We start from the raw sequence: 27,983 nt of genomic DNA on the forward strand, positions 1-27,983 counted from the left end.
ACTGCTCTGCATTTTTTCTCTGAGATTGCAAAGTAAACAGACAAAAAATATATGTTGAAGTAAAAACCTAAGCTAAACAGTATTCTAGTACAGTTCTGGAAACAGACAACCAAAAAAAATCCTCCCAAAATACACAGCTTCCCTACAGAGGGTGGTTGTTTGGGTCAGGACCGTCCCAGTTAGCATTAAAACCAGACTTAGTGCCTCAAGCGCTTCAGCACAAATATCATAAATAGATTATTACTGTGAGATAGCAATTGAGGTGATCCACCAGCCTAGTCACCCTCCTGGCGCAACACAGGCAGCACATCTCCCTCCAATACGGGGCCAGCTGTGCAGCAAAGCCCCTTGGAGACATGGGATGGTGAGAGGATTGGGGGGTGAAGCCTGCAATTTGCATCAGGACGTGGCCCGTCCCGAACAGGGCCGGGCTCGTGTTTGGCGCTGGGTGGGTGCAGCAGCCTCTGTGCTTGTGCACAGCCACATGCCCACTTGTTCCCCGGAAGGAAACCTTGGACGTTTCTGAGGCTTCCTCTGGTATTTCTCCTGATGGGGAGGTTTCTGTCTCAGCCGTGCTCATGCTTTATGCTCCTTTTTCAGCGCTGCCCCCTAAGGGACTGGCCTGCAACGTTTTCTGTCTCTCTCTGGAACATCTGAAATGAATACCGCAGCGCTAACACGCGACAGGTAGTTTTGTGGTGACCGTACTGGCAGAACCAATGTGTATTTCAGTGATACTAAGAGTTTTGTAGCTGTTACTCATTACCAGGACAAGGACCGCCTACACATTTCCCTATCAGTTTCTGCAGTAGCAGCACTTGTCTTGAAAACCTGCCCATCTGCCTCCCCCCAGGCACTCGCCTGCTCTGCCCCCTACATGATTTCTCCAGGCCATGCTGCCCATTAAGCATTTCCCTGAGCTACAGGGGACAGACTGAACGTCTGGGAATGTGTGCACACCTCACATGACCTGAAACAGCTCTTTTTTTTTTTTCTTTTTTCTTTTTTTTTTTTTTTCCTCCTGTTGCTAGATCTCTCAGGTACTCCCACTTTGACTCTCCCTTTCTTACTTCTGGGGTGTTTTTAGCCGGCAGTGTGGCCCCGGGGCAGCTTGACATCCACGTGTGCAGCACTCAGCACCGAGGCGCAGGCTGACCTGCTTGCAGGCTCCATGCACCGCTGCTCTAATGACGACAATGATTTTTCATGCAAGATACTGGAAGAAGGAAGTAGCTGTTTCCAGTAAGCCACGTATTAAGCAGGAGCTGGATTTCTGGGGCCTTTTGAATGCTTGTGTTCCTCTCAGAGCTGCTCGCCTCTAACCAGGATGCTTTGAGGCTCTGAGCCTTTGTCAGCCCTGCCGAGGTCTGGCATTTGTCAGTCACTTGGAAGATGGGAGCTTAAGTGGGAGTTTTTCCCTGTTGCCAAATGCCATCCGTATTTAGGGAGGCTTCTGGTCCTAGCCTCAGAAAAGCTGTCAGTTCTTGCTGCAGGGTTTTCCATCAGGCAGTAGAGGAGAGGCAGGGATGCTCAGGGCTCCCTGGTAGTGCCTGGATTTCACCTCCCGCATGTGATGCAGCTGTTTTGCAGCTTGAGCTTGCAAGTGCTGTTCAAAACTGAAGAGCATGGGAGAAGAGGAAGAAAAGTTTAGTTTCTCCTCTCTGCTCCTCTGCCTGTGCTTGTCATGCTGCTGCTCTCCTCCTCCTGCCCTGCTCCCCAGCTTCTTGGTAGATTCGCTGCCATTGCAAATGTACGTGACTAATCTGTTACTTGAGGAACGGGGAAGGCGTTTTCACAGGCTGGAATGACCCAGCCTGTCAGGAAGCCGATGGGATTCACTGCTGGGAAAAGTTTTTTCAGAGGGCTGGTCCCCTTGTTAAATGACGGGAGAGAGATACTCATCGGAGGACGAGATGCTGCCGATGTGGCCTCCATTAGAGAGGCGGCCATCCTCCTCCCAGCCCGGGAGGCTGCGGCAAGACGGTACATCCCGCTCCCACCCCGTGCACGTGGCAGGCATGCTCGCTTGAGGAGGGAGCGCAGGGGCAGTCGTTGAAGGTCTGGCCTTGAGATTACGGCAGGTCCTTGCTCGTTCCTCTCGTAATCAGCCCACGGGGAGGCTGGAGGCTGCAGGGACCTGAATTCCCCGAGCTGAGCACAGCTGCAGCCGTCACCTCCATGGCCACGTCTTGCTCTGTTTCAGCCGTGCTTCTTTAAGTGATTCAGGGGCTCGGGGCCAGAGGGCTCTCTGCCTCGCAGAGCTGATCCTGGTGATTTGGGGTGATGTGCCAGGAGGCCTGTGAGGCGAATGTCATTTCATCATTGTTCTCCTGGGAGAGGTAGAGGCATCCAGCATGGGAACAACGGGGGTGGGGGGCAGGGGTTAATCAGGAGAAATGGGATAAATTAAAACAGGGAAACTGTAGGCAAAAAACTGTATTGGGGAAAAACATATGTTTTATAATAAACATTACATGTTTAAATGCTTGCGAGCCAAGAATTATTTGCTGAAAAAAAATAAGTAAATTCCAGAGAATGACTAAATTATTGGATCAGCTCCTAACTAGGTACCAAGGAAATGTGCTGGATCAGTCTGTTTGCGTGCATTACTAGCCCAGTTCTAGAAAATATACCTCAGGGAGCACTGGCTTTCCTGGCTTTCCACTGATAATAACGCCAAAGTGAAATCTCCTGACGTGAAGGGCTTGTGCATTCACTAACTTACAGTGCCATCTAGCCCCATCTCAGACTTAAGACGTCTACGAGTGGTTGCTAATTTTGTTCCTGTAACTGGGAGGCTGAATCACTTTAGCTCAAACCCACCTCTTCGGTCATGTGCTTGTGGATGGAAGTGTACCTTGGCGTGTATCTGGCGGATATATTTGTAAAGAGTCACCCATGAGTCGCAAGTGTAAATGCCCGAGTGGAAGCCAGCCCAACCGGACACGTCGTGTGTGTGCTCATGGCTACTGTGTGTGGGGATGGCAGCTCGGTGTTGCTTAAGCCTGCCTGACACTTCCCATATCCCACTGATATGACCTGGCTTTTGATGGCTAAGAAATCTGATGGAGTGCAACTGCTCGGGCTGAAAGCTTGCTGTGATGCCTGCTTGCATCACTCCCATGCATGAGCTATGGACCGACACGTGGCTTTGCCCATCCTGAACAACCAAAAAGGCAAATGTGAAAGCGATAGTGTCGCTGCCGCTCGCATTGCGACATGCGGCGGGGGAGAGGGCGGTAGCTCTGGCCATGCCCCTGCACAGTTTGCCTCCCCCATAGCAGCTGCATCCTCCCCTGAGGGATGGGGCAGGCTGCGAGGTCGGTGAGCGTGGGGTAGGAAGGATGCTGTGGGCTCCTGGCACCAGGGTTCAGCTTGCCTGAGGCCTGGGAGACCCAAAGCTGCTGGGTCGGCTCCTTGGGCATCCTCTTTTTGCCCACGAGGGCCCTGGAGGGCTCCAGGGGTGCTGCCAGGGGCTGTGGGTTTGGTGCAGTGCAGTGGGTTGGAGGCTTACGCAGGCCTGAGCCTTTCTGCCTTGCAAAAGACTGATGTGGGGAAGCTGACAGGACTGCCAAAGGTAGCCAAGTAAACTTCTGCTATAGAGGAAAAAACCTTTAACCTAAGTGTGTGTGGATTGCCAGAGTGTTGTTTTGCACTTTCTCCTGTACGTTTCCTTTCCTCCTTGTGCGCTAGCAGTAACGTCCACGGCCAGACTTGTGCTCACAGCCTGGAATGAAGCCGACTGCAATTACATCCTCGGGGAGTTGCTCAACGGGGGCTTTGTGCATGCGGGACGCAGAGTTTGGTGGAGTCTGTCACTGCTGCACATGTGCTTTTGGACCTCCAAGTGCACTTACCCAGCCTTCAGCTTTGTGTGTGCTTGTGGGAACGGGGAGCAGAAGGCTCGGGAACAGGCTCAGCCTGCTGCACATCTGGAGGCAGTAACTTGAGTCAAAGTATATGCCTCCTGTAATTCAAACTTTTTTTTTTTTTTTTTTTTTCTTTTTTTCCCCTGCATTAGCAATTAGTGCATCAGCACTGAAATGCTTCCTTTTAAACGGCACCCGCTCTGTGCCCACTGTGGGCCCACGCTTTCTGCAAGCGTAGAGGAGTTTGGAGCTGGGTTTTGGGGTCAGGCCTCTCTCTCGCTGTACTTCCTTTATCTCCCAAAGCAGCAAGCAGCACATGCTGTGGCAATGTAATCATTTAATCCAGGCTGGCGAAACCTGTTCTCCAGATGAACAACCGGCATATCGTTTGCTCTGTAGCTCTGCATATGAATGCATTGTTTGTTGGAGTGGCAAGACGTCGCTGCCAGTTTTCCATCCCGTTTCCAGCAAAGCCCAGCCTCAGCCTGATGGTGAAGCTGCTTCCAGCTCCTTCCCTCTCCTCCTGCACCATGCTCGCTGCAGCCGCTGTGGTCTGAGGGCTCTCCCTCCCCGGCTGCTCGCTGCGGATGCGGTGTGTGCAGAGGTAAGGTACCTGCCGGGCGAAATCAGCCCTCAGAGGAGTGCACGAGGCCAGTGGAGATCAGAACAGGAACGTGTTTGCCTGGGGAGGCAGGTGATACCTGAAAGGGTGCAGCCAAAACTAACAAAGGTGTGTTCGGAGAGATAGGGTTTGATCTTTAGCCCCTGATACAAAACTTTGGCTGGGGAGGCTGCTGTGCCAAACCCGTCCATGAGGGCGTAGCGCTGTTGCAGATAGCTGGGGGATGGATGTGACAGCAGTGCTTTGGAGGGGAACAATTGCTGTTGTAACTGCTGTGGGTTCGCAGGGCAGGAGAGCGGTGCTTCTTTTGCTTCAGGCCCCTACCATCCTCATTTCTGAGCGTCAGACAGTGAGGCTCATTGCACACTGCGTGCTCACCCGTGTTTCCTGGGTGCCTACCACTAAAACACTGTCCTCTCCCAAGTGCCAGCATTTCTCTCTGTGGGCAGCCTTTCCTGCTCTGCTGCGGGAGGCTGCTAGGCCTTGTTTGCAGCTTCTCTGGTTTCAGCTTCCCTCTCCCTTCCAGATTTTGTAATAGGAGTCGTCTGGACGGCCAAGGCACAGCTGACCACCTCACCGCCCAGCATAGTGGAGGTGCGTCATCCGTGAGGGGACTTTGCAGCCACTGCTCCTGCAAACAGCACCAGAAGATCTCTGTGTGAATATGCAGTGGTTTTGCTGCTGCCTGCTTTCTCTCTGGCTTAAGGAGGAAGCCTGAGCCTTGGGCTGAGGCTCTTTCAGAGCCAGTGTATGCCCCTTGGATTTCTTGTTCCTGCATTGCCTCTGAGGCAGGATGGAGAGCAGAAAGCTGCTTACATTCGGACTGAATTCCAAATTTCTTCAAAACGACTTTTTCAAGAAAGGCACGTTTTCAGGGCCAGCACCGTGCGGCTGGCTCAGCCTCCAGACACACTTTCCAAATCTTGTTGCCCAGAATAGCATGCTCTAAAAACATACTGCAGCCCCCCTGCCGTAGCTGGCCCAGCCTTTCACCGTGCCTGTACGACGAGGCTTTCCTTTCAGCTCAGATGGCGGTGGTCTCGTGCAGATGGCTGCAGAAGACCCCTTCGCAAGGGCAGTTCTCCTTCCAGGCTTGGTTGGCTTGGCCTCATCTGAACCGTGTGAGGCAAGGAGCTTTGAGACCCCTTGCTCCAATCTTACAGTACCCCTGCTTGCCTCCTGTTTTGGTCTGTCTCTGATCAATAGCTCTAGGTGGTGTAGGTAGCTTTTCATGGGCACATTCGATTGCTCATGGATGATGCCAGACTGACGGATGTGGACATATGAAGTAATCTGGGCAGTGGCTAAACGAGCTCCCCCATGGCTTTCCCAGCGTGGCTGCCACGGAGCAATCCCCCCTGTGGGTTATTTCAGTGCTCTGTCCAGCTTTGACCCATCAGCCAGGACTGAAAAACCTGTTCCCAATGCCACAACACTTAACACTGCTTTTACTGTTTTCAGACTGTGCTTTGGAAACCCTCTCATCGATTTGAATGGGCTTGGGATCCAGCCTGGTGTTCTTGCACATTGCAGAGTTCAGCTGATTTTTCTTGCTCGTTTTTTCTTACACACCTTCAGGATCTGCCCCCGTGCTAAGGAGCAGCGTTTGGAGGGCGCAGGTCTGGGCATCGCCGCGTTGCCAGCACTGCGATGGGGGAGGCGAGCGCATGTGCACGGCTCAGGGCAGCGCGTGCTCGGGGGGTGGGAAGTTTGGAGGGATCATTCATATTTTATCTTCATTTTAGCACGGCTCAGGTTTGTCAGCAAGACACCACAGTCCTGAAACTTAAAGCCTGAGGCAGAGCTGGGAAGGAAATTGCAGAGCTCCTGGGTCTCTGTCTCGGGCTTTAGCAGTGCCTCCAGTCAAACACTCCCCCTTCCTAAAAGCAGAGAGATGTCAAAGTGCAGTGTTTGCATTTATTACATGAAGTCCACTCAGACCTGTTCAACCTCCTGCCTTCTCATAACATTTTTTTTTTTTTTTTCAAGGGTAACTAATAAGGAAGTGAGCAAATTGTGCTCGAAGTTTTTCTTCTTGCTGCCTCCGTGTCCCACCCCCAGGCTCCCCACGGCAGGTGTTGCAGAGGCGAAAGTCAGCGCCCCTGCGGAGCAAGACGAGAAGCACCCAAAGTCACCTCTTTCCTCCGCATGCAACCCAGAACCAGGAAACTCCCACATCTCGCCCGGCTTGCAGCCCAGCTGTCTGAAACCACAGGCAGCAGGGGTGGATAGCAGCCGGCTGCTCGTTGTGCTGCAGCCGGGGCGATGGGGGAGATAGTGGGGAGGATCTCTAGGTGCAAGTAGGAGCATGAATCCACTGAAGAAATATTAACCCTAGCTGCGAAAGAAGAGGAATATCAAGCAAGGAAGCGAGCACACACACACACACACACAAGACTCAGACTGGTGCAGTGCTGGAGGGTTTGGTTGTGTCTGAGTTTTTTCTCAGCATTCAGTCCTCCCAACACGGCTCCACTGCTGGGGTGCTGAGGAGCAACGTGGCGCTGCCAGCTCGAGCCTTGCAGGGCGATAGGTGGGGATTTCCTTGAAGCCCTTGTGTCTCCCTGCCAGAGTGCTGAGATCACCTGGGAATCTTGGCTTTCGATGTAAGAAAAAGAGAAAAAAACTAATTAAAAAAAAAAAAAAAAGAGAGAGACTCAAGCACTCACGAGTGTACAGAGAAATTTAAAATGGGAAATGCGTGTGACCTATAGCCAAATAATAACTGAAAGTGTGTTGCAGATAACATCCTGGTCTTCAACTTGAAAGTTAAACAGCAAATGCTTTTGGAACTCTTTAAAACCTTGCTTGATGCTAGCAGTCTTGAGGAATGTGAACTGGTGCATTGGTTAAACTGCTCGGGAGCAGCCTGATGGTGCAGCAGCTGAAGCAGCAGCAGTGGCCTTCGAGTTGCCCTTTGGCACTTGAGGCTGCACAGGGCACGCGCTTCAGCTCCCTGCTGCCCAGGCCAGGGGGGGCCAGGCTGCCTTGGCCCGTGTTTGCTCTCAGCTCTGCCCCTGGATGGCAGCATTTCTACTGGTGCAGCAAGGGAAAATTGCTCAGGGGGAAAAAAAAAAAAAAAAAAAAAAAAAAAAAAGCAGGGGCAGATGAGGCTTTTGGGTACTGCCAGGTTAAGGTGTTGGAAGGCAGAGCGATCTGGCATGCCTGTGTGATGACCAGCAGCGCCACAGCCCATTGCGGCTGGGAGGGGAGGCTTACTCACAGCTGCAGCCCTGCTGCATCTGCAGGGCAAAGAGCAATGAAAATTTTGCTACTTTGGATGCTAACTCATGGCAGCAGGTGGCTTTAGCTGTGGCAAATGACACAGTTAATGCTTCCTGCTCCTGGCTGCTCCCTTTAGCCAGAGGTTACTGCAGAGCTGGTAGTGGTGGCCAAGCAGAGGGTGTGTTGGTCCCTCATAGATTAACTCTAAGGCCTTACGATGTTTCACCAAGTGGGCTGCTGGTCCAGTCCATGAATATCTCTGTCTTGACTTTTTTATTTTGAATGTTAGACCCTGCCAGCAAAGATGAAGCCTTTTCTGGCCTCAGTTTTCAGTATTGCTGCTGTTCTTTCTTTCTATCGTCTCTCTTCGTTGCCTTGACCATGGGTAGAGGTGCAGGGGCTGTCAGTACCTGCATGTTCCCATCCTGTGTGTGAGTAGTGCTCTGCACAAAGCGGGCCGTGAGGAGCTGGAGAAGCTGCAGGTAAGCATCCGAGGAGTAATGCTGGCCTTCTCAGTGAGGCAGCGTGTTCTGCATGGCTAGGGCGGCAGAAACAGGGCTCACGAGTGATGGAGCAAAATCAGCGATTACTATTTGGCAGGAGATGCTTAAACTTTGTCAAGCCAGGCAAGTATCTCCATTGTGGTCTCTGACTCACAATTCAAATATGCTGGGAACATTTGAGGGGGCTGGGTCAGTCCTTCAAGCAGTGGGAAAAACAAGGCTTTAATACATCGGCCGCGTAGCTTTGGGTCTGTGCTCCACTGTTCTGCTTTTCTTTGAGGAAAACTGGTGTGGCTGGTGGGGCGAAGAGGGAGGTGTTGTGAAACCACGCACACACACACACACATGTGCCAGGCCTGATTTCGATCCCTTCTGACAACGTTTCATACTCCTTTGGCTGCAGTGATGGAGCTGCAGTGCTTGTGACCTACTCCCTCTGAGGTGAGCCGAGGAGCAGGCTGTCTGTGGTCGCCACCACATCCCCACCTCTGCTGCAGCATCCCAGCTGAGCCGTGCCGTGCAGAGGAGCTCGTGGTGGGGCACGGGAGCTGATAAAGCCCTGCGGCCACCCAGGGCATGCACTGATGCTCCTGCTGAAGGTGCTTCCTGCTGATATGGAGGGCAAGGCAGATAAGGACCAGGCATCTTCCCCCGGATCCCATTGCAGGGGTGAGAGTGGCTGCTTCCTGCCAGACCCTGCCCTGGTGGCTCCTTGCTGTGTCCCCTGCTTGGGGATGCTCCCGGTGCCCTGAGTGTCACCGAGTGAGGGGTGGCCGTGTGGCAGAGCCACCGCTAGCTCCACCGTGCAGCCGGCCGCTGGGACGCGAGGCTCTGCTCGGCTCGCCTCACAGCCTGGCTTCCTGTGTGTTCTTCCCCGCTATGGTTTTGACCAGAAATTCCATTTTTGACCCGAAAAATCTTCCAGATGAAAATTTAATTAAAAAAGTGATGTATTCCCACAAGAAACTTCAGTGTCAGCAAATAAGCTTTTTTTTTTTTTTTTTTTTTAAATGAAAAACCGTTTTATTCGCACACAAAAATGACATCCAAACTGGCTCCCATTGAGTCCACTGTAGAGCATTATACTCCTAAAAGCCCTAGAGTTTTGTTTAAGAAAAAGTATTCACGATTCACAATTAGCATCCATTAGGCATACAGATCACAAAGAGCTCGTACCACAAGGGAGGTTCTCCTGTACTGGACATGGTCCGTCTGTGAGTCATTAAATCATGAACTGTGATCTGTAAATGTTGCTGGCAGTGGAGAAGTGGGATGAAGGAGAAGTGGGAGCCTTTACCCAGAGAAAAGGAGTTGTTCCTTTTGTGTCACAGATTACCTTGCTGATCACCAGCTTCGGCATCATGCCTTTCCACACAGCAAAGATGACGGTGCTTTCCTCCATCTGATGCGATTTGTACATATTTTCCTGCTGCAGAGGTCTCTGCTGGCAGCTGTTGTTGGTTGCACATTTACTTGGGATCATCACATGCAGAGAAAGGCTGTTGGCTTGGGCAGAGCAGCTGCTCCAGGGCCAGATCAGTCTCCTTGGGATTCAGCGCAACGTACAGAAAGCCTGCTGGTGGCAAGGTGCACGTCCACACAGCAGAAAACTTTGTAAGGCCATCGACAAAGGCCAAATAAAATAACCTGTAGGAAGTCAACAGGGGGGAAGAAGCAGAGACAGGGTGTGAGCGTGTGTATTTATGTGAACAAAAGAATGATAAGCTGTAAACTACGAAATATCTGCTCACTCATTAATGCGTCTGCTTCTGACTAATGCTGGGGTGTTCCTGCTGTCCAGCAGCCAAAGTGCAAACAAGGGGACTGCTGTGACTTAGTGCCCAATATTTAAACACACAGGGACAATTCAGGCCACCCACACTCCTATGTAAATACGACTTCTGCAGAGTCATTTCAGAGCGGACCTGGGGGAAGTCAGGGCAAAACTGGCCCTTATGTGGCCGGTGCAGGCATTGGGGGCCAGGCATTGCCTTCTGCTAGCCCAGGGAGCCCCTGCTTGCTCCTCGGGACTTGCGTGCACCTAGCTGTGGGCAGAGCTGGCTCCTGATGCTAACTGGACTTTTTTTTCTAGCTCAGTAAGTACAATTTTGCATGTAAATGTGAGTGTGGAACAGATCTGGACTCGATTAGCTCCTGAGTCCTTGACAAAAAGCCGTAATTGTTTATCCAGATGATTTTTCTTTGTCTCCCTTTTATTTTCTCGGCACTTTAAAACCTAGGTTTTAATGAGCTCGTAAAATAAATACATGGGTGTCGATTACAGCGGTATACAAGGTGTGAGGGAAAGCCTTCCCTTCTCCTCAGCAGCAGTGAGCACTGCCCTGATGCAGGGTGCAGCTCCTCTCCCAGTGCCTGGGGGCCTGGTGGCAGCAGGGACACGATTTCTGAGACAAGGCTTAGCCTGGGGCTCCCATCACAGATGTAACAGGCCCATGACATGTATCATTTTTCCTGGTAGGCAGTGAAATTGGTGCTGGTGTCACTACCTGGGGCACAGGCTTGCTGGAGGAGGGGCAAGAGAAGGGAATATGAAAAAATGTTGTATTTATCAGGGTAATCTAGTCTGGGAGGACAAGTACTAAAACATTTTAATCACAATCATATGGCTATGTGTCACTGCAGGGCAGAATTCAGGCTGCTTGTATGCCTCAGTTGCACATTGCCACACTTCAACAAGTTTGAATTTACTTTAGGCATAACTTCAACTCTGATTTCCCTGGGTTTGTGATGCCTCATCTGGAAATATGTGCAACCTCTCTATGATGTTCTTTCCTCTTAAATTAGGCTTTCCACTTTAAATCCATTTATTTCTGTTGGCTTGGTCATAGCACAGGCTGTCATTTCCTGCCCTGTGGAGTTTGCAGTTTGGATGGACAGGACAGTGTATCAGAATAAAGGGATACAGCAATAAAAGCAGTGATGGGTAGAAACACCACCGAGCACTTTCAGGGCTGCTGTGCGTACAGCTCAGTTACTTCTTTAATTGTTCACACCTGGCCATTCACTACATCAATGCATGGCTGCCCTTCATGCACAGGTGCTTTTGTTTGTGGACAAGATGAGAAACTGGAATTTGGTGTCAGGCTGTGGAGGAGATGCTGGGATGCCAGTCCTGAGTAAGGGCAATCTGAGCACAGATTTTTCCCATCAGAGAAACATGTTGTGGTGGGAAGGGCTGGTGACCTAGCAAGCTCTGGGGTTATCTTTGACAATTTTTTTTTTCAGGGGAAGGCTCTTCCTTGCTTGGAGGGAAGCAGCATTTTCCCTGGAGCTGCTCTGGATGTGGCTCCTGCCTGCATCCATTGCCTCCTCCCCCAGACCCGAGCTCCTTCCTGCCTGGCTTCTTGCTGCGCAGCATCCAGAGACACGGTGCATATGTTTTCTCTCTTGTGTGTTTTCACCCCCTCTATCCCTCACTTTTCCATCCCATCCACCCATGCTCTACCCCCTGACTAAAGCAAAATTGCCCTTTTTTTTTCTTTTTTTGGCAGCAGGCCTTCCCAGGGGCCCAGGCTAACAGAAGCCTGAGCCCTGACTCTGCGCTGTGGCCAGAGCGGAGCAGCTCCTTGCTGGCAGATACGCTGCCTTAAAGGAGAAGGGATGCTTTCTTTCCCCAACCCTGTTTGCTTCCTGGCTCCCGCTGGGAGGAGACCACTTGTCCTGGACCCAGGGCCACCTGGTCACCTCCCTAAGCTCCTCTCTTCCCTGCAGGCTTGTCCCTAGCAGTAGAGCTGGTCTCTGAGCCAAACCTCCTGTAGTTAATGCAAGCCTGGCTGTTGCCTTCAGCGAGCTTCGGATGAGGCCTTTCCAGGACTTGCAGCTTTCCTCCGGCTCGCTTGTCGGATGCCAAGTGATGAGGCTTCCAGGGCTGCTCCTGAGGGACAGCTCCAGCACATACATCTCGCTGTCAGGAAGCTTTTCCTGCTGCTCCGCCGAATTTTTCCCCTTTTCAAATGTCATCCCAGCACTCCTACTTTGCGTGCGCTTTCTGCGTTTCTCGCTGCCTCTGAGCACACTGGTGCCTTTCTCCCTGCTGCCGGGGCCCTTCCGGTGCTTGCTGGCTGCTGCTCGCTTTTCTTGCACTCGCCGTTGCTTAGCCAGGCTGGGCACGCTATCTTACAGCTCATTTCCCTTTATAAATCAAACCTCTCAGCCAGTCTTTTTTTTTTTTCTTTTTTTTTCTTTTTTTTTTTTTCATTTTTTTTTTCCTACTCCCTGTGACAACGGAGAGATTTCTGGGGGGCATCTGGCCCATGGTGCAGAGCATTTTTCCCTCCCGCTCAGGTTGATGAGGTTTTTGGGGTAAAGTCCTGCTTGCCCTTTTTCTGATGGGTTTCATGGCTGTGAGGCTGCTGCATTTGGTCTGGGTGGGCAATGGCCTTGCGTTCATGGGGATGGAAGGGAAGGAGAGGCGGCCTCCACCTCAAGCTATATGAAGCAGCTGAATATGCCTCATTTCTGTATAAATCCAGGCTAACCATGCTTCCTCCCAGGGGAAAAACAGCAGCATGATACGTGGCAGCTCTCTCTTTCTCCTGCATCTTCTCCTTCATCCGACCTCTTTGCTACGGTATCAAGCCAGGCTTTGCTGACTGCCGAGGAGAAGGTGCTATGCAAGAAGCAGAGCAAAAAGCTGAGACCCCTCCCGCTCATCCCCACACACTTTTTGGGGTCCCGCTTCCATGCTGTGAGCAATCTAAGTTTCACCGTGTGAGCGCGACCGTGCAGGTTGCCATGACAGCTCCGAGGAGAAACTGGGTCAGGCCTGCAGCCGCTCGGAGGGGACGTGCCGCAGTGGCATGGTCGTCACCCCCAAGCCTGCGGAGCAGAGGCCTTCCAGTGCTCGCCAGCTAGCTGGCCGCATTCCTTCCTTGTGTCCTGGGAGGAAACAAAGGAGTTGTTAGCCAAGGAGTTAACCGAGTTGTAACTTGGTCACCATTTTCAACTTTGTGTGCCCAAAATTGTTGGTTGTAATCTGCACCACTGCCATGGCAACAGATATATTTATATACCCATATATATATATATATATATTTGAAAGTGCAAGGAGAACAACTTTTCCTGGCCATAAGTAACTTGTCAGAGAAGATGTGGAGTCAGAACAGCCAGGAACAAAGCACTGAGGGGCTGGCGACACAAGGCCAGCTCAGGCCTACAGGCCTAAATGCAGGATCCCTTCTAAGTTAAAGCAGAGAACAGAAGGTGCTTAGGCCAGTGAATTTCCTTTAAAAATAGTGGTCTGCATGGGTTTAAGACCATGATTAGAAGTGTGCCACTGTTTTGATACCAAAGTAGATTTTTCAAAAGAAAAATAGGCTGGAGTGCTCATTGATTATTGACACACGTGGAGAATGTGGTCACACGCCTTTCAGGTGAGGCTGGCTGAGCAGTGGAACAGCTGTCCTCTTTTCCAGCCATTTACCCTCCTCACCTTCCGTATCTCCTTGTCCAGGGTATGACATTCATCTGTTAATTCCCCCTTTCTCTTCCTCCGTGCCACTTTCTAGATAAATTACAGCAATTTCTAGGATCTAGGCACCCTCCTTGGAAATCAAGAGGTTCTGGTGAGGCACATTGACAGCCCCTGTGGCAGAAAGCAAATCCACTGCTGTTTCTTTCCTTCCGCATCACAGGTAACAGTCTTTACTAAAGGCAATAGCAGACACCAGCGGCCTACTGCCTCGCAGGTCCTGTAGTATTGGCAGCTTCACCACAGGAGAGTTTCAGGCTTAACTCTGTCTCTACTCTTGTGCTGAGTAGGCCCTTGACAGGTACTAGTGTGACCTGTTTAACAGTGTGTCTACATAATATGTGGCTATTACTGTGTCGAAGATGCTATATATCTTTGTAGCTTCTTCTCTCACTCCCTGGGAGATTGTAGACTTGACATATCAATGCATGCACCGAACTGCGTTTGGTATACACACGTGCAGATCCAGTTCCAACCTCTGCTCCATAACATTGGTGTTGATTTTAAGGATTTGCTGCTGCCTCTTTCCTGCTACAGAGGTAAGCAGCAGCAGGCTGTTTGCCCTGCGGCGTGTCACTCTGCGTTGGGTGGCTGGAGGTACGCTGAGCCTGTTGTCACCTGCTAATAGTGAGCCAGCCATTGGAAAGAGACATCTCTCTTTCTGGATTGATAGCAAGCGTTGTGCTGCTGGGACAGCGGTTTATCCAGGATGGGGAAATGATGACCCTTTGCTGAGCTCTACCACTGCATGAGTAGTGGTTATGCATTTGGAAATCAAATTCAGCCTTGGTTAAATCTGCTGGCAGAGGGGGGTGCACTCAGGCTGGAGCAGGCGCGGGGTCTCTCTCCATGGGGACGAATGGAGCACCCTGGAGGCATCAAAATGTGCAAATCCTTCCTGCCAGCATCCTCATGGCCCAGTTTTCCTTTCCGTCTTGGCCATTATCTCTTCTCCAAGTTCATCTGGAAGCATTTCTTTTAAATGTGCCTAGAGTCCCAGAAGGAAGCTTAATCACTTCAGCATCCTCCTCATGCATGGTGTACCTGGGGTGCCGGATGGCTGAATAACCTCTTATGCACTGAGAGCCATTAGCATTTGAATTAGTGACATGAGGATAACAGGCGATTATCCCATTTAACAGCTGTTGAGTGCTGTTAAAGGGACACTGTCAAGAAGTAGGAACAAAAGTGTGGTTGTTTTTCCTTTCCCAGTAAGGGCTTCCCTGACTTGTATGAATACTAACGCCCTCTCAAACGTGGTGAAGCTTCCATGGGGACATTTTATAATCTGAAAACCTTGTCCCTGTGCAGGACTGGGAACCTAAATGCAACCAGAATTTGCCAGCACATGAGAGTGAGAAAGTGGAACTGTCCCCCAGCAGAAAGGGAAATGGTCCCCTGTATTTGTGAGCTAGGCTAAGCCAGGAGTAAAGGGAAGCAGTCACAAGCAAGCTGCAAAAAGAAGTGATCGATTCCAGGGGCAGGAAGAACCAGGCACCAGTGACAGCCCCCGCAGCAATACAAAGGATGAACAAAACTGTCCCTGAGGATTTGGCTACATCTAGAGGAGAAGCACATCTTGAGAGTGTATGATCTATCATATGCTGCCACATAAGAAAACCTTTCTGTATGCAGAGAATTTTTTCTAGAAAGACGAGCAGTAATTATTGCGGTTAACAGCCTAGGTGATACTGCAATACAGATAAGTCTCAGTCATGGTCCTTGACTCCATGTCTCTTGTTTTAAGCAGAAGTCAGGAAAACTGTCCTTGCCATCACAGGGAAGTGTTGTCCACACTCCCACATCAAAGACATTGAAACATAACTCTCCTCGTCTCCCATCCAGTGTCTCAAACATGACTCATTTTGAGGCTCTGCCTTTTATTCTGAGCAGGCTGATGCTGCTGCACTTCTAAAGGAATTAGCCCTCTGCCAGATTCTACTGTGGTGCTCATAGCCAGCTCTTCAGCCTGTACTCCTTCAGGTGCTTTGCCAGTGCCTGACCACCTTTTTGAAAGCTGTCTCAGACTGCAAATGCTGAGATGGTTGTGGAAAATTGGCTTGCACTTCTCAGAAAATTGCATCTCTCAGAAAACAGTAGTAAAAGCCCAGGCTGAAGGTAAAGGGACATACCAACGTGGGCAAAGTGAACAGTCTGTTTTGTTCCTGTGTGATGTCTGAGGAAGAACAGAAGTGCTGTGCTGGATTAAGGCAGCAGCAAGCAGCCTGTTTTGGGCAGTGCTGAGCACCCCAGGGCTTTCAGGCCAAGACAAAAAGCTTCATATCAGACACTTAAGGGTCTGGTTGCCTGGAGGGGGACCTTCTTCCTAACCATTGTGCAGTGTCTGGTGCCATATTATGAAACCTGAGGGCTCATGTCTAACTGGCAAAGATACAATGGTCCATCTGCACGTGATGCCCCATGCTGGGTCCTAAGCCTGTGGCATGAGGTGTATCTTGGGGCAGGTTGTCCGTGCAATCTAAGAAAAACAGTTAAGGCTGGCGAAGTTGTCTCTGGGCCATAAGAAATTGACAAAGAGAAATATTTTACTAGCCTTTTCTGTAGAGCTGTCTGTTTTCACCTCCTCTAGTCTTGAGTGTGTTAAGTCTTCTATAACAAGCCATGGGAGATGGCCTGTGGTGTAAAATCCCATACGTCCTTTCCAACTCTTTCCACACCATTTTTGTCATCTCTCTTTGTAATCTCTTCTTTCTCTTGTAGCTAACATCCTCTGAGGCGGGTGTAGTGGCAACACCTGAGTACAGGTGAGACCGTAGAAACATTATAAATATAAATAAGATTCCTCCTATTAAGTCCTCCCTAATTATTTTTACCCTCTGTGGTGACCACTTACGGCCTAAACAATGGAAGCATTATTTCCCTTACAAAGTAGTGGTAGTAGCAAAGATGGAGGTGCCTGTTTTTAACATTGCTTGTTCCTAAGCAGAACTTTTCCATACCATTCTTACCACTTATCTGACCAATAAATCTGCAAATACATGCAAGTGGTATTTACTGTGTTGTTACATGTACCTAGAGGCAGATGGTGAGCCAGTACCAAAGCTCACATTTTTGTACCTTTATGCAACATCTTGGGAGCTGGATTAAATCTCTACCTTAGTTGGGGCTTCACAGAGGCCTCTGCATACATCCAGGACCTGGACTGAAAGATCCCAGCCTTGCCAAGATTTAAGCCCATCTTAAACCGAACTTGCTACGTGCCTTGAAATCTAAGCCCTCTCCTGCGCTCTCTCTCCTGACAGCACCAAGCATAACTCAGAAGTCACCATGGCTGAGATGTTGTCCCCATTGCCTCCAGCTGCTATCGGTCAGAAGGATCAGGAGGAGGAGCTGGCAAGCTCCCCAGAACTGCTGCCGATCTCAACCATATTATTTCAGGGTATTTTTCTTCATATATTATTAATAAAGGAATGTTGAAAACACTTCCTCCACCTCCCACCCCCTTGTAATCTTTCCAAAGAGCCATGCCGAGGTTTCAAGCTGCTGCTGTGTGCATTGCTGCTGTCTCAGTCACCTGGGTGTCCTCCTTTTTTTCCCTGTTAGGTGGCCTGGTTCGGCTGATATTGCAGCATCCCTTTGTGCTGTGCGGGGGCTGTACGGCATGGGGAGCTGGGGGAGCCGTGGGACTGAGCCCAGGGCAGAGGGGTGAATCTCCCTTTGCACCAACGTGGGAAAAAGAGTGGGAAGCACATCTTGCTGCCCTAGGGCTGGGGCCAAGCCTGGGGAAAGGCTCCCTGTGACCTCAAGGCACGTGAAGGGCTGTGGTTAATCACCGTAAGGAGATCAGGACGGACTGTCCTGTGAGCAGGGCCTGCAGCAGGCTGTGTGGGACTCAGGTGGCCCCAAGGACAGTGGCTGCTGCCCATGCTGCCCTGACTCACCCGCACGCAGAGCAGGGAGGAGAGGACGATGGCAGCAGTTATCTCAGCAGGCTTCCCAAGCCAGGGCCTAGATGGCAGCCTGTTTGAGAGGTGCCCGAGCCCACTTCTCATGGGCACACAGAGGGCTAATCCCACTCCCGTGGGCATCACTGCTGCACTGCAGCCGTGGGCTGGGTGACGTACTGCTGTCCCTCACAGTTTGTCCTCCTGGACATCACTGACACCACATGCACCCACTGCCTGTGGAGGTACACGTGCAAGATGGATGCTGCCAGCAAAAGTGAAACCCACCTGTGGAGTTTTCTCGGGAGAGCCCTCCCCACTGACGAGTTTGGGAGTGAAGCAGCACAGAAACCTACTCATGTTTCCTTGGGCAACACCCAGGCCTGGGGAAAATTTCCCAGGAGATCACCCTCAAACACGCACATGCAACCCTCATCCCAAAGCTCTGCCCTTCTGCTTGCCACCCAAGAGCAGGGAGTTGTTAGACAGAAGGATTCATCCCCTGGAATTTGATCTCTGCAGTGCAGTTGATTTTTTATGGCATCGTTACTGTAGATCCTCTTCTCAGAGAAAAGCAGATGCTTGAAGTAGCTGACATCTGCTTTGGGATGAGATGAACTGCACCTTCAGTACTTCAGTTTCTTGAGTGGATCTGACATCTTCATATGGCCAGGTGAATTCTTTCACCCCACAAAGTGACCTTTCTCATCTCCACAGACTTAACTGCTGGCCCCCATGCTGCACCCACACTCATTTTCATCATCCTTTCTCTCTTTTTCTCACTTTGTTTTCTGGAAGCCTCAGCTATGGCTCACTCCTTCCCATCCATGTGGTTCTCCTTTCTCCTGCACCATGCCTCGTGGTGTCACTGTTCCCTCTTTCCTCCTTGGACTTGGTGCTTCTCCGTGATGCTGCTTTGCTGTATCTGCCTTTTTTCCTCCCTGCACCCCTCCTTATCCCTCCTTCTTCCTCAGGGCAATGCCTTGCTGCCTCTTTGCTGAGCTTGGTCCTTTGGCAAGCGCGCGCTTTCTCACCCCACACTATTTGCCCTATGCTCTGCCAGCACAGCACAGGTGTGTGCGAGGTACCACTCACACACCCAGGTCTGTGATGTCCAGTGGTGAGCTCAGCTGGGGAGCTTGGCATGTTTCGTGCTTCTTTTCCCGGTCTGTGGCCACTGGGGTGGTTTGGCTGGGGATGGACCTACTTTTAAAGCATCCCTTGTCCCTCAGTGCCCAGATGAGCCCTCTCTCTTCTGCTGCTTCAGATCCAGTGATGGGAACTGCTGGGGAGAGAACGGCTTCAGGACACGGTCTGTTTTCCCTCATGGCTGTGGAGATGCTATGTTTATTGCTTCTTTCCCTGAGAAAACACAATTCCCCAGGGTGACAGCACTCCAACACTAGCTCGCTGCTACAGCAACAGCTGACAAACTCTTTCAGCTCTTGGGCTGCCATCTCGGTGCCTTCTGTAGCAAGATGCAACAAAACAAGGAGCCATGGAGATCAAGCGGAGACGTCTGGGGAAGATGCCAATGTTTGGAAAGAGGGTGTTTCCCTAGACACAGCTGTCATTTCTCTCAGATTTGGTCAGAGTACCACTGGCAGCACAGATGCAGAGTAAGCCTCAGGATAGCAAGTTCAAAAAAAAAAAACCCACGTCCCTGCACATCTGCTCTTTTACCTCCACACCAGAAGGAATGGCGCCTGTTATTTCTCCCAGCCACGAGGGACGTGGTGAGAGCCTGCAGACAACCTCTGCATATCCAGCGAGCACGCTCTGGGCATCGGTCCTGTGCTTAGAGCACCAGGGTGCCAGCACAGCAGTACTCCTGGGAGCACGGCTCCAAGTTACCCTGATTTACAGCTGCCTGCTCGCAGGCATCTGCGAGAGATGGGAGATAACGCTCTGGCACAGGCATCTGCCAGACCGCAGCATGCCTTTGACCAAGGGGAGAGGGATGCAGCATCTCCTGTTGACCGAGAAAGCTGGGCTGGTTTTGCACATAGGAAGCTTCTTAAATGTGTTTCCTCCCACCCTCTGGCCTTTTGTTTTTCAGCCATGCCTGATGCTGGCGCTGGAAAGCTGAACTCCCTGAAAGTAAACTTCCTCTCCCGCTACAAACTGGCCCTCGCCGTCACTGGGGTGGCTGCGTGGGTGCCCCCCCGTGCTTCCCATGCTGTGCCTGAGAGGCCGAGCCCTGGGACGGGCACAGGGACGTGGGTCAGGCGGGCAGCTGTGCGATGCAAGCCCAGCAATTCCTCCTCTTCCTCCCCTCTTCCCCCTGCGGGGAGGCGAAGGCAGCGGGCTGGCAGCAGGCACCAACACGCCTGTCCCTGGCGGATGCTCGCTCACACAGCACGGCGCTGCGGGAACCTCAGCCAGGCGCTCACCTGGGGAGCTTGAGCAAGAGGCGGAGAGGTGTGGTGCAACCGGGGCCTCCGCAACGCCTGAGCTTCCAGCTGTGCGGGAGGAGCAGCTGCATGGAAACACGCTCACAGCTCCTTCCCCATAATTAGTTCTGTCGACCAAGTGTTAAACCCATTGGTTTCTGGGTCCTCCGTTGCTCACTTTGGTGTCAGCCCTTCCTCTATCTTTTTTTTTTTTTTTTTTTAAATGCATTTCATTAGTGCCTATAGCTGACTTTCTGAGTCACCTCCCAAACGCTGATGCTTGTGTGTGACTGTATCCATCCCTGTGAAACCAGGTCAGGTATTTCAGCAGCAGCAGCCCGGATGGCATGCTGAAACACAAAGGGATGTGCTTCCCGCGCAGAGCAGGGCATGCCTCCCCCAGGGACACTGCAGATGGTCTTCCAAAATGGCAGGGACCAGTTAGCCGGGGATTTTGTCCCACACATTTTGAGGAGGTGAGCGAAAACACCTTGCCAGGGGCAGGGGCTCAGCCAGCTCTGTTCCCACCACCCCTAATTTCCAGCACCAGGAGGAGTTCAGCCACGAGGGTCTGGGAGGTCCTGTGCCAGCCCGTCACTCAGGCTCTTCTTGCGCTGCCAGACGCGGCCTCTGATGCAGCAGGTGGAAAAGGGCAGGAGTGATGCTCTCAAGAAATAAGGCTGCCGTCTCACCACAACAGCCAGACACATGGCTGCCTCAAAAAGTACAAAGCACATTGTCTCCAAAGGTTTGTAAAATGATGCCTCTGCTCCCTGCCACCGGGAGGGCCCATGCCGCACAGCCAGACATCTTGCAAAACACCCACCTACATGAACTGCCGGTACATATTTGTGTTTTACTATGAAGATTTCCTGGCGCGAGAAAGGATGTGATTATGTCATCCCGTCACTATGTGCCTGGGTGTCACCGGCCCAGCTGATCGATTGGTACCTTTGATCTGACATCTGGGTGTACGGTTGCAGGCCATCCGGAGGGTGCCTGAATTTCCATCCTTTCCACTTCGTCTGAGAGAGCACAAGAGCTCCGCTAGCAGCGATGCTGGCAGACCAAGGAGAGAAGGAGGTTTCTGGGCAAGTGCTTGTCTGTAATCCTAAACATGTCCCTGTAATCAGAGCCTCTGACTCAGAGCTGGAGGGATGCGAAGGGTCGACGTGGCCCACTCATCCACCGCAGTGAGTCACTACGCCCCAAAGAGAAAAGGATCCTTCAAGCCTCACCCTGATCCCTGTGAGCGATGGCAACGGGACATGTTGCACAAAGTACACTAAATCACAGGCAATTCTGTTGTGCAATGCATTACAATACCCAGTCCCTATAGCGCCTCACTTAACAGATGGCAGGAGCTGAGTCTTATTAAACAGGGTTTTCTGAATCACCCACACAGACAACAGAGGCAGACAGAAGAATAAAGCAATGCCCAGCTTGGAGTGCCGTCTCGATCTCTGCGGGTTTGCACTTCTCTGTTCACGCTGTGCCCGTCTTGATACAGCGTTTTAAAATAAATTGGCTGAATTAGTTGGTAGCAAGTACGTGGTCCTCCCTGCTGCTGCCAGGGGACCACCAGGCACCCGGCTCCCAGCTCTCAAACCAGCCCAGTGGCGAGCACCGCTGTGAGCAGAAAACCTGAAACCAGGAACGTGCTGACACCACCGATGTGCCCCATTTTCCCTGGAATTAAAAGTCAGGTGAATAAACTGAATAAAACCTACGTTTGTGTAGGGGCTTAGAAAGTGGAAAATTGGCCACACGCATCTGTGAGTAGCTGGAGAGGAGACGGCAGCATGTAGGGCTGGGGGAGGCAGGAGGACGGGCACAGCAGATCTGCTCTGGCAACTCTGGGAGCTCAACGATTGCCAGCCAGGCGAGCTTATCAGTTTTCTTTGCATGAAAACTTGAGCCAGCTTGGCCCCAGCTAGGGGTGGGACAGCCTTAGATGACGTGGCACCTGAATTTTGTCCAAGGAGGACAAAGAGTCAATTAACCTGGGTGCTTTGCATCCTCCTCTGCAAACCTGAAGAGACTGGGGCTCTTTTGTGCAATTTTTGGTAATCCTGCTTGGGGGGCCACACAAAAAAGGGCACAAGTTAGCTCTCCAAGCCCGGCTCCCCACGTGCAAGGCTGTGTCTGGGCTGAGACGCTGGCGTGGCACAGGGGCAGGAGTAGGTAGGCGCAAGCCGCAGCCACCTGTGGTCTCGCTGTGAGCACAAGGGAGCTTTCCAGCCTTTGCCGCATCTGGCTCGGATCCAGCTGCAAATGATCCGGGGATGCCCTTTGCAGCTGCGGACTGACACCGTGGCGGGCTGGGGAAGCTGGAAATCGCTGGGGGAGGGAAGGGAGAGGAGGCACTACTAGCACAGTTGGGCTTAGAAGTGCAGGGAGGATCAGGCTGCTGCAAGCACTGGGGCCACCCGCCCTGCTGCAGGGAGCATTTCCAGAGGCGCCTCTGGCTGCGTGCACGGCGAGCAAAAAAAGCCGCAGCAGCAGCGTCAAGCTGCAGACGTGCAGAAGGGCTCACGCCAAGGCTGCGCAGTCACAGGTGATCTTTCGGTCTGTACATTTTCCAGCAGAGCTGGCAGCCGCGTGTGCGGTGTACATGCTTCATTGGCTGTCCAAAGAAGGAACAGGGCGGGCGCTTATCCAGTCCAGGCGGTTTCGAGGAGCGAAGGCAGGAAGGAAAATTACCAACTTTGACACACGTTGCTCCCTGCAGGTCTCTCCTATTATAGCCTGGCAGGATGTCAAGGTGCACAGACACGACCCAGAGCCTAACACCCGGTGGCTGCCTCACCTCCTGTCCCACCCCTTTCACACAGGCAGGAGTGGCAAACCCGCTTCTGGCATACCAGGAAATCCTGGTTCTTGCTGTTATCAAGCAGGGAGGGTGGCGTTAGACAGCCTCGAGCTGCCACCAGCAGGACCTGCAGGAGGGAGGGAGGAAGGGAGGAAAAGAGGGAGGGGGAAAGAGTTCCCTTGGAAAAGAGTGCAGCAGCGCCGGGCAGTGGTTTGGACATGCTGGAGTGAAACTTGGCATCCGGGAACGGAGGGAATGTGTTTGCCCCGTAGACGTGGCACTTGAACGAGAGATCAAACGGCATGGCCGTGGAAATCTTGAGCCATCTTAAGAGGCAGCTAGTTAGCACGGGGGATGTGTCTGCAGTCCTGGATGCAGGTTTCACTGTGTTGGCTGCCCGTCACTTTCTAATAATTATTATTTATATGACCCTGTAGCTCTTTGCTCTGGCCAGCACACGAGAAGCCAGTCGTGCACACGCAGTCCTACCCAGGATTGGGACGCCCTCTTGCCAAGAAGAAATGAGGACCCGAGGTTCACAAGCCTTATTCTCGGGAATATTTATCTGCTCTAGTGTGCCAGGGAGAATTCAGTGTGGCATAGCAGCCACCCAGAGTAGTGGGAAATATTTGTTCCTGGTAAAAATCATCTTGCAATATGTCTTAATTCACAGCATATAGTCTGTCTTGAAGCAGATGAGGGTGTCTTTCCACACTGCCACTCATTAAGAACTGAGTCTTGAAGCGAGCACTTTTGTGCTGGGAGAAATACACACATGCATTAAAGAACATTAGGTGTATATTGGATCAACATTCTTCCTCTTCACAAGTTCCTACCAAGGGCTCGACTTCTAAACAAAATATGCTAAGCTTTCCTCCTCACAAATTCTTTCTTCTGGGGCAAGTTCCCCTTTGCTCACTCCCATGCTGAGCTTTCAGTCGTTGTTTTTGCAGTCTGCCAGCACAACCTTGAGAGAAAGGACTTTGGCTGAGAGCTGAGCACACGGTACCAGCTGTACTGATTTCTACCTCCTGGTATGCAGCAGTGGACTTTTGCACTGTGCCTTCTTCACCTCCCCTTGTTAGGCTGAAACCTCTTGCCAAAGTTTCGGCTCTTCTGCTCAGCTAAATTGGCCCAGCTGCCAGAAGCAGCAGGTTTAGGCTCCTGCAGCCCTGCTGCCAGGGTGGGAGCTGCTGGCTGGACGCAGGCGGCCACGTGGGCTGAGGGACCGAAGGCACGGGAGGAATGCTGCTCTCCCAACAAACTTTGGGGGTGAGCAGGGGGAGCTGGAATGCAAGAGCAGACCAGAGAAGAGGAGGAAGCAAGAGGGAAAGGGAAATACCCTGTGATGGATGGGAAGGAGAGCAGAAGGGCAGTGTAAAATCACCCAGGCGATGGGCAGGGTTTGAAGAATAAGGACAATAAAAGATGAGGGAGTGTTACAAGTGCCTAACCCTCTGGGGACCTGGTGACAAACTGAACTCTTTTCCCAGCATGTCTGATGGGAATTGTGTTTTGAAAAGAAGTAAAAAGGATATTTTAGTGACTGTCTTTATCATTGTGAAATAGTCAGGATCTTACACTATGCTTGCATTGCTCTGGATATTAAAAACAAAAGCACCACACTTTGTGTTTTGTCACATGCTTTGCTACCCTGTCTTTTTCTCCTTTCTGTACCTCTGGCAAAGAGAGAAGAAAAGCACAGCACTCTCCTCCTTAGCAGGGCTTTACACTGACCCCATCACCTGCGTAGTGAAGTGCTGTTACCTGGCAATTCTTTTGCTCTTTAGCCTCAAACAAAGGTCCGTATGAAACACAGGCTCTTTGTGTGAATAGAGGGAAATAAGGTGAAGAAATCATGTAATGCCAGAAGAACAGCATGCCTGGAGCAAATGCTTGGAAGGGTGATGTGAGAAGGGAATGGTCCAGCCTCTTCAACAAACATTCGCAGGGCACTGGGACATGATCCGGAAAGTCCTCATTGTCCTCATGTCACTGAGCTGTAAGGTTTCCATCCTGTCATGTGGCCTGCAGATACTAGTGACTTCTGACTCCTTTCACCTGCTTCCCCTCTGCATGCCTTGGAAGAGGGTGCAAAACTGTATTTCCACCCTGTCTCCTCTCTTGCTGTTGTTTTTCCTTCCAAAATGTACCTAGCACACCAATTTTCTCTGGTAGCATGGTGTCAAAGTTTTATTTGTTACCCCAGGGGCCTTGTAAGAATTAGGGTCAGCCTGACACAAGAGGAATACTGTACAGAGGTATTTACAGCTGTGTGCTACTCTTGTGTTGAGACCAGCAGTAATTAGGATCCAGGCCAGTGCCTTCAGTGAATAATGGTCTTGGTTACTTGGAAATATCAGATGGCTTCATCTTTATGCAGTTGCTACGAGGAGAAAAAGTTAAGTAAACAAAGAAAAAGAATAAGAGGAGGGAGTGGTGTTGGCATACTCAAGAACAGCAGTCAAAATGAGAGCAAGAAAATGGAAAACAATGCCCTGGGTCTTCTCTTGCAGCCCAGAAATTTTCTTCATGCATCCTGATAGTCAAAATCATTCTCTGTGAACCCTTGTGGTCCCTGTCCCTCAGGGACCTTCCTTGGAGGCCAGTTTCATTATTCAGGTGCCCCAGTGTTTCTAAAATTTGTTTCTGATGCCTGACCTGAGGTCTTCATTGCCATGCAGCCCTGGAACACCACATCCCTCATGTCCCATGGCCTCCTCAGCAGCTGGCGGTACTCGACACCACATATCTGGGGGACAGCACATGGTGCTTCTTTTAAGTTGTCCCTCTTTTACTAGGTGTATCCTAAGATATAGGGTATAGTCCAGCTGGCTTCCTCGGGGAGTTTGAACCCTGAGATGGGAAGCTGAAAGCGAGATGATTTCTGGAGGTTTTCCAGAGCTGGTGCACTGCCCTTTGCCTGTTGCATTATGCCTTCCCCTCCTTTAGATAAGGGAGAAAGGCTTTCAAATTCCTTGAAATATTTTGATTTTGTCTTTCCTCAGATAAATAGGATAACCTGAGGGAAGCGATTACGCAGTGTCAGTGTTACTGAGTGTCCACCTGTGGACACTGCTCTTGGCCACCTTTGCCAGACTGGCATTGGAGCCCGTGGCACAAGCAGCGGTCCAGGCAGGTCCCATGAGTTGGAGGCCTCCACATGGATTTTTGGGCCCACGCCTCTTGAGGAGCATCTGCAACAGATGAAACCCAAAGTGAGCAGGGTGGCAGGGCGTCTCCTCCTCGCTGCTGTTTTTCCCTGGGCTTAGCAGGGGTCACTTCCTCTCGCCGTGTTCCTCACTGTGGCCTGCGCTTCCCTCTGGAGATGCAGCCTCTAATGAGATCAAGATGGAGGGCAGCCTTGTAGCAGCCCTTCATCCTGCTCGAGCATCGGAGGAGGGCTGCCAGCACACTTGACAGTGGGACCAGGTCCGGTTAGTCTTGCCTTCAAGCAACCATGGAGCTGTTCCTTCCAGGGCAGTGTATGCTCACTGTGATGACACCAAAAAAGCCTTGGCTCCTTGCAGACTGCTGGCACACACCGCTCACTAGAGCACTGGCAAGTTTTTAAGGTTTTGTCAGATGGGAACAGTGGTGGAGAAAAGAAAAGTGAAACCAGATGTTTTTCCTTACGGTTGCTTCATATTCATATGGGGGGGAGAGGAGAGGCCATAAAAATGTCATAACCCTTGATCCCTGAGGCTCAGCATTATACCCTGAAAAAGCCAGTGCCATAAATCCGCACCTCCACCTCAGCAGCCCCGGGGTCCTGAAGGGGCAAGACTGTCGCGATGGCTGTGGGGAGAGCCTTTGCATTTGTCAGCATGAACAGAGCAATAAGCCTTTTGGAAGTTAGCACCAATAGGCTACTTTCATGAGATCAGTTATTTTTTCAGATTTCTCTGGGGATCCGTCAGTGGAGAATCCTGAGGCTGACTGGCAGGCTTAGAAATTTGGGATGCGTCTGCACAGCAATCCATCTACCCTGCAGGCTGTGCTGAAGGAACCGAGTTAACTTTATCCTCCCCAGCCTGGGTGCCGCACCGTCCCCGGCACTGACGGCACTCGGCCTGCGCACCGCCAAACTGCAGGCAGTGGCTCTGGTCACAGGGACTGGCTGGCACCAAAGGAGAGCTGCCAGGGAAAGTCTGACTCCAGTTGACTCCTTTTTTTTTTTTTTTTTTTCTTTTTTCTTTTTTAGTATCAGAGAGGCTGCTTGCTGTAGGCAGAAAATGAGGAGTGCCAGGCAGCCTGCTGCAGGGAAATGTATGTGTGTGTGTGAAGGAGAGAGCAAGAGAGAGAGGAGAGGAAATGAAAGTGGTGCACACACATGCCTCCAGCCAAACAAGGATTTGAACAGAGAGCAACCAGGCCTTTTCTGCCCCGTGATGTGATAACTGGAAGTTTTTCTTGGTATTGCTTTTCTTTTTTTTTTTTTTCTTTTTTCTTTTCCCATGCCTGTTTTGTGCCTACATGCCAGGTGAGGCAGTAAGGAAAGACAATCCCCAATCTGAAGCAGATTGTGGGTGCTGTGGTGGGAGGTGACTTCAGCCCCCAACTCGGACTCTGAATCCCAATTTCCCTGCAAGGTGACTAAATTTAGTCCTGTTTTGGTGGGTAACCGGTGTTATATCCCATATGATGCTGTGCTGTGCAATGTGTACTTATAGTTACGCATACACGTAGCTATGCATACTGACGGGTAAAAAAGAACAGTATGGAGGGTGGGAATGTGTGTAGGTGGTGATGGAGAGGGCAGTAGGCTTGAACTCAGAAGATTTCATTTTGGATCTCAGTTTGGCCAAAGGCTCCTGTGGTTTCTGCGGTCAAATCATGTTAACTAGCTTCTAGTGCCTTCTGCCCTTTTGCAAAGCAAGCATGCTGCCTTCCTTAGTCTCCACGGGGTTCTGCAATTGCAAGCTCCCCAGGTAGTATGAAAGAGTAATACAAAAAATTGGTTAGAATAATTTTTAAAAGTATTTTCATATGTGGGTTAGTCATCCTGTAAAGTAATTTTGTGGAATGAGTGCAGTTTTCTTTAACTTCGCAAAACGTTTTACTCATGAAATGACTGAAAGTTTGGACATTTGGTGACAAGAATCACAGACATTTTATCTCACTGCTTGATTTCTCTTCTCAGTTGCCACACAAAGTGACTGA

The 27,983-nt window shown here is 51.1% G+C and overlaps 1 protein-coding gene across 1 annotated transcript in view; it reads left to right on the forward strand.

Annotated features, from left to right (window-relative positions):
* Positions 1–20,686, forward strand: part of LOC309875694 (uncharacterized protein) — a gene marked incomplete at its 3' end in the record, with an annotated part of 35,691 nt that extends 15,005 nt beyond the window's left edge. Inside the window, exons 3-6 of the mRNA XM_082755360.1 lie at positions 16,432–16,475; positions 16,974–17,110; positions 19,675–19,772; positions 20,630–20,686. Of these exons, the coding sequence (XP_082611486.1) occupies positions 16,432–16,475; positions 16,974–17,110; positions 19,675–19,772; positions 20,630–20,686 (336 nt within the window). The remainder of the gene's footprint in view (positions 1–16,431; positions 16,476–16,973; positions 17,111–19,674; positions 19,773–20,629) is intronic.
* Positions 20,687–27,983: the final 7,297 nt, after the last annotated feature.

Source organism: Aythya marila (genome assembly GCF_965140915.1).
Source record: "Aythya marila genome assembly, chromosome: 2".
NCBI classification, from domain to species: domain Eukaryota; kingdom Metazoa; phylum Chordata; class Aves; order Anseriformes; family Anatidae; genus Aythya; species Aythya marila.